Source organism: Nestor notabilis, unplaced genomic scaffold (assembly GCF_000696875.1).
Source record: "Nestor notabilis isolate BGI_N333 unplaced genomic scaffold, ASM69687v1 scaffold278, whole genome shotgun sequence".
NCBI classification, from domain to species: Eukaryota; Metazoa; Chordata; class Aves; order Psittaciformes; family Psittacidae; genus Nestor; species Nestor notabilis.
This window is the reverse complement of record NW_009940309.1, coordinates 1-7,492: the sequence shown is the minus strand read 5'-3', so window position 1 is coordinate 7,492 and position 7,492 is coordinate 1. Positions and strand designations below refer to the sequence as shown.

Here is a 7,492-nt window from a genome sequence, read left to right as displayed (position 1 = left end):
CTGAAAAACACAGTTGCGAGGAAATGGAGTTTGAACACATTTATACAGGAAATCTCAGTGACTGGGCGTGTTACAGAATTGACTAACTTAAAGCTAATTCTCACACCAGGAGTTATGGCAGAAATTCCCTGTACCCTGTTAAAAACCGTTTTATCTAGACAAATTATTTACTGATTTGAGGATAGCTTTGCCTTAGTTAAGTGATTCTCCATATTCTGTTGATCCTGAAAGTTGAAGCCTGTACTTACTACTCATGTATTTTCGTGCCTTGCTCACATAAATAGCTAAATGCTAGAAACTGCTCATATGAACTGAGTGTACATACGCAGCTAAAAGACTTGTGAGGGTAAGCAGAAAGGGAAGCTTCAGGTCAGCAGCTTTGTTTTTTCATGCTTACATAAGTTACCCAATTAACTGCTCTATTAGTCATGGATGTAGTTGACAAATTAATAAAAAAATAAATTTGCAATTAAGAGGGATTTGAGATTACAAGAATGAATGTTAAGGTAATCTTTTCACCCAGTGTGACACACAGCTCCCTTTATTAAAGGGAAAGATTAATATGAGAAATGACTTCTTGAAAATTACCTATTACATGAAGTTACAGTAACTAAGAGTTTGCTAACCATACTTCAAGGTGTGTGTGCATTTGTTTGTATACCATATCATCACTTGTCTCTTGAATCTCACGTAACAGCCAAAAAAGAAAATAGGGTCCTACAGCTATAGGACAAAGATTTATGATCAGGAACTGCACCTATTTTCTCCAATTCTTTTTAACAGTGACTCAATTTCACATTGCTGGTGCTTTTTTAAAGTGCTGATGTTAGCCATCTGTATATGAAAAGAGTTCTTGTTTTGTTCTCACAATGTTAGCCCAGTGTTTCTCCATGATGCCATGCAGCAGAAGCTGAGCATTTTTAAAAACATGTAACTTGAGATAAATCACAGTAACTACAGACTACTCCAGTGGGCCCCAGTCCTGTAAACACTTAGGCACATATGTAAATTCATTCCAAGTTTAACAGCAAATAAACCAATGTCTAAGTTACCATTTAAAGTTTTACGTGAACATGGAAAAAGTGACAGTATTATAGAACCAGAATAGTTTGGGTTGGGACCTTCAAAGTTCATCTGGTCCAACCCCCTGCAATGAGCAAGGACATCTTCAACTAGACCAGGTTGCCCAGAACCACGTCCAGCCTGGCCTTGGGTGGCTCCAGGGATGGTGCATCCACCAACGATCTGGACAACCTGTGCCAGGGTTTTACCACCCTCGTTGTAAAGAATTTTTTCCTCACGTCCAGCCTAAATCTCCCCTATTTTAGTTTAAAAACATCACCCCTTGTCCTGATTAAAAAGTCCTTCTCCATCTTTCTTATAGGCCCCTATAAAGAACTGATAGGCCACATTAAGGTCTCCCCAATCTTCTCCAGGCTGAACAACCCCAGCTCTCTCAGCCTTTCCTCACAGGGGAGGTGCTCCATCCCTCTGATCACTCTTGTGTCCCTGCCACAAATATTAATTAACATTACTTTTCCATATTCACTAAGTTATGCTTAAGTTAGGCATTCACAATCATTATCAAATCCTACAAGTAAAAAAAAATACTAACACTTGGAAAAATGGAAGCACTTGGGGTAAGGCATTCTGTTCATGGTAAAAACAAAGAACACCCACAAAAATACCAAACCAAAACCCAAACAAGATGACCACCACCCCCCAACCAAAAAGCCCAGTGTGAATTGAAAACCTGATATCTACTGCCTGTTCAAAAGAATCTGAAAGGTCATGTTTTGTTGTTCTTTACCGTAGTAGTTTATTTCTCCCCCATACCTGTTATATTGTTATGATCTTACTGAGTATTAAGTTCTACTTTTCCTTTTGTCTTCAAAGAGACTTTTCAGCATGTAAACCTGAACAGCTGATACCACCACCATTACTCCCAAGTTGACCATGGACCAGAAATTCACTCTGTCAAAGTTGCTTTCTTGTATATTCCGGTCCCGAGCCTCAAATGCTCTGAGCAGGGTCTGAATCTGGACACTTTTGCTTAATCTGGCTTTGACACTGTTGATGGATTCCTGGTAAGTAACAAAAGAGTATTTTTAGAAGGAAAAAAACTACACCTGAATTAAATGTATAGCTTGCAACACATACAAAATATTAATACTGCATTACAATCTGTGGTTCAATTTTAGCCAAGATGACAGTCAGTTTCACTTTGAAATACATACCTCATTAATTTGTTTAGCCTTCTTATTGTATATCACCTAAAAAGGTTTAATTAACAGAGCATTAAGGTTTCTATATTAATTTGAATTTTCCCTTCTACAGGCGAGGGAGGGGAGAGAGAAATCAAACCTAAAATCATTTTCTCGATATTCCGTGTATCTTGGAGAACTCTGATTGCAGGTATTTAAGACAAGTAAAGAGCAGTGATCTCTATAGAACTAGTCTCAAAACAAATAATATAGTAGCAGGCACAGGCAGGGGTTTTTCTACCTGCTAATCAAATTAAGGCACTTTTTAATGTAAACTACCATCCAGACTATAGCTGTAGCAAAAGTAGTACAGTAATATTCCCATCTTTTTATGTTTTCACTGTGGGGTTATAAACTGTTGTTTCTGCTTTAATACTAAAGCAGAATTTTGACAACAAATTGTGAATAGGACAACTGGAGGGTCCTACAAAGGGGACAGAGTGTGGTTCAGGGAACCAGAGGAAGTACATGATCACCCTGGCCATAACAGCAGCTCAAGATCCGCTCTTTATTCTACATTTACATAGTAAATGCCTGGTCCTATGATTTGTTCAAGTTTCATCTGCAACATAACAGATAGTCACAACCTAAAAGCTGATCTCACCAAGTGTTGATTTATGTTCTTGATATAATTATGGGACCCTGAAATATTTATTTATGAGAAAAGTAACGTGTGCAGTAACAGGAGGCTGTAAGTTTAAAAGAAGTTAAATCCAGCAGTAACATTTTATCCATGAACACTTTCTCCATTGCATATTTAACAACTATTTCAAAAGAGCTATTTTTTTGGAAGCCAAATAACCTTACAATACTAAAGTTCATGTGTTACACAATATGGAACATCAACAGCATAAAAAAGCTTTAAAAATAAGTTCCTCATTTTCCCCAGCAATTGTTATTTATTGTTAAAAAGTTAAACTACTAAGTGTTTATGTAAGTCCTCACAGAACTTGCAAGTAAAGTAATAACGACTAAGTAACCAATGGCATCAAATACTGTTGTTAACTTTACAGAAATTACCTACTTCGTAAGATCTGTAAGGTTCTCAAAGACTAAGTTCCGCTGTTCTTTTTCTTTTGGAAGACACACCAGTATGTATACAAAAAAACCTCATTCAAGTGTATCTTGTTATCAAGTATATCAAGCTATGGAATCCACTTAAGAATTGCTTGCGATGAGTGAGAAGTATTTTCTTCACAATTTCCCCTCTAAATCTTTGTTTTTTCTAATTGTCTTGATTGCCAGTCTTAAAGAAGATCTAGCCAGGTTTCTAGATTCTATTTGAACTATTTAAAAGTGTATTGTATGCCTATAGAAAATCTTATTGTTGTTTCAAAATTGCATTTTGTTTACTGTAATAAATAGAATACAAAAAATGTCATTCTTTACATGAGTGTCTTCAGTGTTTGTAGATGTTGGTTTAGGTTTTGTGTGTGGTTGTTTTTCAGACACCTGTTGGCTGTAGCAATGAACATACAATCTGCATCCTATAAAGCACTAAGAACAGTGGTACAGGAACACCGAATCATCCTCTGCTTCTAGAGTAATTTCAACATTTCATGATGATAAAGGAAATAAAAGCTTTGGCTTGGCAGTAATCTTAATCCTACATCAAACAAGGTCAGCATACAGTTTAAGCAAACATTACTATGGATAGAATGCTTGCAAAGGTGAACCTGCAATGTAGTACAGATTAACTCCTGTCCTGTTAGTCTGAAAAGAGGAAATAACAGTTGAGGGGTAAAAAAGACTAGTGAAGTAATGTACAAATTAGTGAAGATAGAAATATTCTATACGTGGTTGGGCCACTTCTGCAAAGATGGGAAGAAGAGGCTAACACAGTATTTTATTTTCAAACAATAATCTATGCAGTGATTTCAACTACATCACTGGCATTAAGCAATACTTTAATACTATGAGTATTCATTTTGTTGCTGCTAGAGACAAATGTCCCACCTTAGCAGTAAGAAGAAAGGAAGCTGAATTTGAAACAGACTGACTTTTAGAGCTAGGCAGTTTCTTCTTGCTGATTAAGTGTCTATTGTGACAATATTCTCACGCTTCGGTGTGGAAGCAAGAGACCCATGGTGTTAGACTTGATGTATCAGTAAAAGCAGTATATAGGACTGGAGTAGTTTCCAGGATAATGCACCAGACCAAGGCAGAACAACTAAATGACAGTGAGTTTTTTCCCCCAAGTGCTCTTAAGTTCAAAAGAATTAAAGATCAAATACTAACCAGAATATCTTCCAATTTCATATCTAGAAGATCTGTGCCTGTAACATCCTTCTTCCAGTCTTCCTGATCTTCTCCATCTTCTCCCATATTGTCCAGGATTAGTTCAAAGAAAATCACCTTTTCAGAAATGGTACTGAATGTGTTGTCAAAGCAGAACATGTAATCCCCATCTTCTGTTTCCACCCTGTGTGTATAAGCAAATGTCATTAAACTAACTACACTTTTTGTGCTGGTCCTGGTTGCTTACAAAAGCAAGTTTTGTAAGCAAACTTTCCTCCTAAAGAGTGACAATCATGCACTTAGACATAACTGAATATGCTTTTTATATAAAAATAACTCTAAAGACACATTACAGATTGCACAGCAAAACAATCCCACTAACCCTAATGGCTTAATGTTACGAAGTGAACAGCTTACTTTCATTTTACTTTATTGGGATTTTGAATCATTGCTAATCATTACAAAAAAAGCTGTATTACGAGTGGAATTCTTATACTCTGTAGTACAATCAGATCAATTTAGTGTGTGGTGTCCCTGCTCATGGCAGGGAGGTTGGAACTAGATGATCTTAAGGTTCTTTCCAACCCTAACTATTCTATGATTCTATATTTTGATCAAAATGCTGGAAAAATAGGGAACGTTTCAACTTAGTATTTATATGACTCACAAGGTCTTTTGATATTAGATGTAGATACCTTTTTCAACCCCACAATAATTATTTTTGTTTGCTGACCTTTAACAACTGTCATTAAGCTAAAAATATCTTTCACTTCATGGCAAGATTCATGTAAAAAGCATTTCCTATTAGAAAGTCTTTAATCATACTAAGGAATAAAAAGTAGTCAACCATTGGGTTTAGTTATACTTAATAAAGAAACTAGAAAAGTACTTTATGTAACACTTCTCATTTGAAGATGTTAAACTTACGTATGAACTCCATCTGATTTTCTTTCATCAAAAACTAGAGTTTCACCCTTTGGAGACAGTAGGTGAAAATCAACATCTAATCCTGCTCCATCTAGAACCTGTGAAACAAAGAAAAACAAAACCACTTCCAAACAGTGGAATTCCTTTTTGCATTGCTGATGGCAGCATTTTTAGGGAAGGGAATTGACCCAGGAAGAATCTGAAAGCTGAATCTGAGTTCACACCAAATTAATTTGAAACAGATTATAAACTGGTTCAACTCAAAAGCATTTTAGGCATTTAAAATCTTAAACTAAATATGATCAAATCATGCTAAGCTGATATTGACCCTTTCCCTAATAGTTTTTAATACTGTGTACAACTTTATCATTGGCAGGGGGAACAAGCTGTACGAACACCAGCCGAGGGCTAAATCTAGCATTTTTGTGGCACACATCATCGATGGGTAAGTGCCAGAGCTAGTTTCATGTTGGAAATTTTGTAACAGAGGTCTGTCATGTTTATGTATATGCACACGTTTATTTGTACAAGAACACAGTTTATGCAGCCTCATCCCCAAGATCTCTCTGTTGGGTGAATTAGCAGTGTAGATAACAGGACCAGATTTCCTATGCCACTCAAAGCTGTACCACAGACCACCTCACCACCTAATCAGATTTAAGGTCCAAATTCTCCCAGGGTGTTCTTATTTCCCAAAGGCAGAAGGAATTGAAGACATTTAGCTTCCTAAGCTCATGATAAGTGTGTACAGTATAACAAAGCTGTGCTGCTTTAACTGGCTACAGCTGTATCACCCTATCTGTTGTGTGGTAGAAATTTTCTATAGGGCAGGTAGTGACTGCAGGGGGGTCAGACCGGGATGATTTTATGACTTAGGTCCATGCTAGGGGATTTTTTTGTGTTTGCTTGTTTTCCAGTGAGCTATTTGAGTACAGCAGTCTGCTCCTGTTTTTTTGGCAAAGTTTACACCGGCGTAGTGACACTGGAGACTCACCAACAAAAAGAGAAAGGACAGAATTAGTAGCTAAGAGCTGATCTAATTAAAAAACCATATATAGTGATATGCCTTTAGGGCTGTGATACAATCTAAACACCTGGAACAAAGCTTCCCATCAGCATAGTGTTTATTGCGTTATGTCTTTGACCTGCATCCCACGTTAAACACTCCTATGCTATAGCATAATTCAGGATAATTAAGTACAAAATAAGTTATTTCCAGTGTCATACAGAGGTCTTTTTCTAAACATTTGAATGAGAAGATGAATCGTTACTGTCAGCAGTAGCAGTGAGGAATTTATGCCCCAGTAGAAGTCAATTCACTGTTATACACATTTGTTCTTCCTAAAATTAGACTATTGGTGCCAAATAAATTTCTTTTTTTGCTTAGACAGGGCTTTGAACAAAGCTTGAACACCTCAATCTTTCATTCTTGTTCAGTTCTGCTACAAAATAATCAGGAATTTCAGCTTTGTATTTTTAGTTAGGAGACAGAATAGGGGAAAGATGTGGTGGGGGAAGAGACAGCTCATTCTGAGGCACAGTACTAGGACAGGAAAACAGTCACTGCAGCTTCTCTGTCTGTGCCTGCTCTACTAAGAAAAGTCTATATTAAGGAAGAAAAAAGACGAGAACATTCCCAGAGTATCTGGGGAACTCGTCTCTTCCCAAGAAGGACATCAAGACCTTAATGTTAGCCTAGTTAAATAAGACTGTTTCCGAAGAACTTGAATCATTGAAATAAAAGGTGTTCGGTATCAACACAAAGATAGGCAAGTAAGCGGTCTGTGCATCTGCAACGATTTTGCCTATGCTTTAGAACTACTACGGAAGGCCACGGCCATTAACTTACTACATTTTTTCCCCGTTTTTAAGGAATGGCAACCTGAAATCTTGTAAAGAAATGATCTATTAGTATAATTATAAACCGGCTGTAAAAGTTAGGGGGGCTCCCCCCACCACAAAGGCACAGCTTTTACTAGTGTGTAACTCCAGCGTGGATCTTTGGGCACTACGCAGGGCCGGCGGCGCCGCAGCGGGGCGCGCATCCCGCCCGGACCGGGAAC

General features: G+C 37.4%; 1 protein-coding gene across 1 annotated transcript; it reads right to left on the bottom strand.

Annotated features, from left to right (window-relative positions):
* Window positions 1-1,813: 1,813 nt before the first annotated feature.
* LOC104410168 (transmembrane emp24 domain-containing protein 5-like) lies at window positions 1,814-7,474 on the bottom strand. Its single transcript, XM_010020263.1, has 4 exons — window positions 7,406-7,474; window positions 5,430-5,527; window positions 4,503-4,686; window positions 1,814-2,084 (listed from the first exon to the last, which is right to left on the bottom strand). The coding sequence occupies exons 1-4, from the start codon at window positions 7,472-7,474 to the stop codon at window positions 1,866-1,868; spliced, it is 570 nt and encodes a 189-aa protein (XP_010018565.1). The 3' UTR covers window positions 1,814-1,865.
* Between the last annotated feature and the right edge of the window lie 18 nt (window positions 7,475-7,492).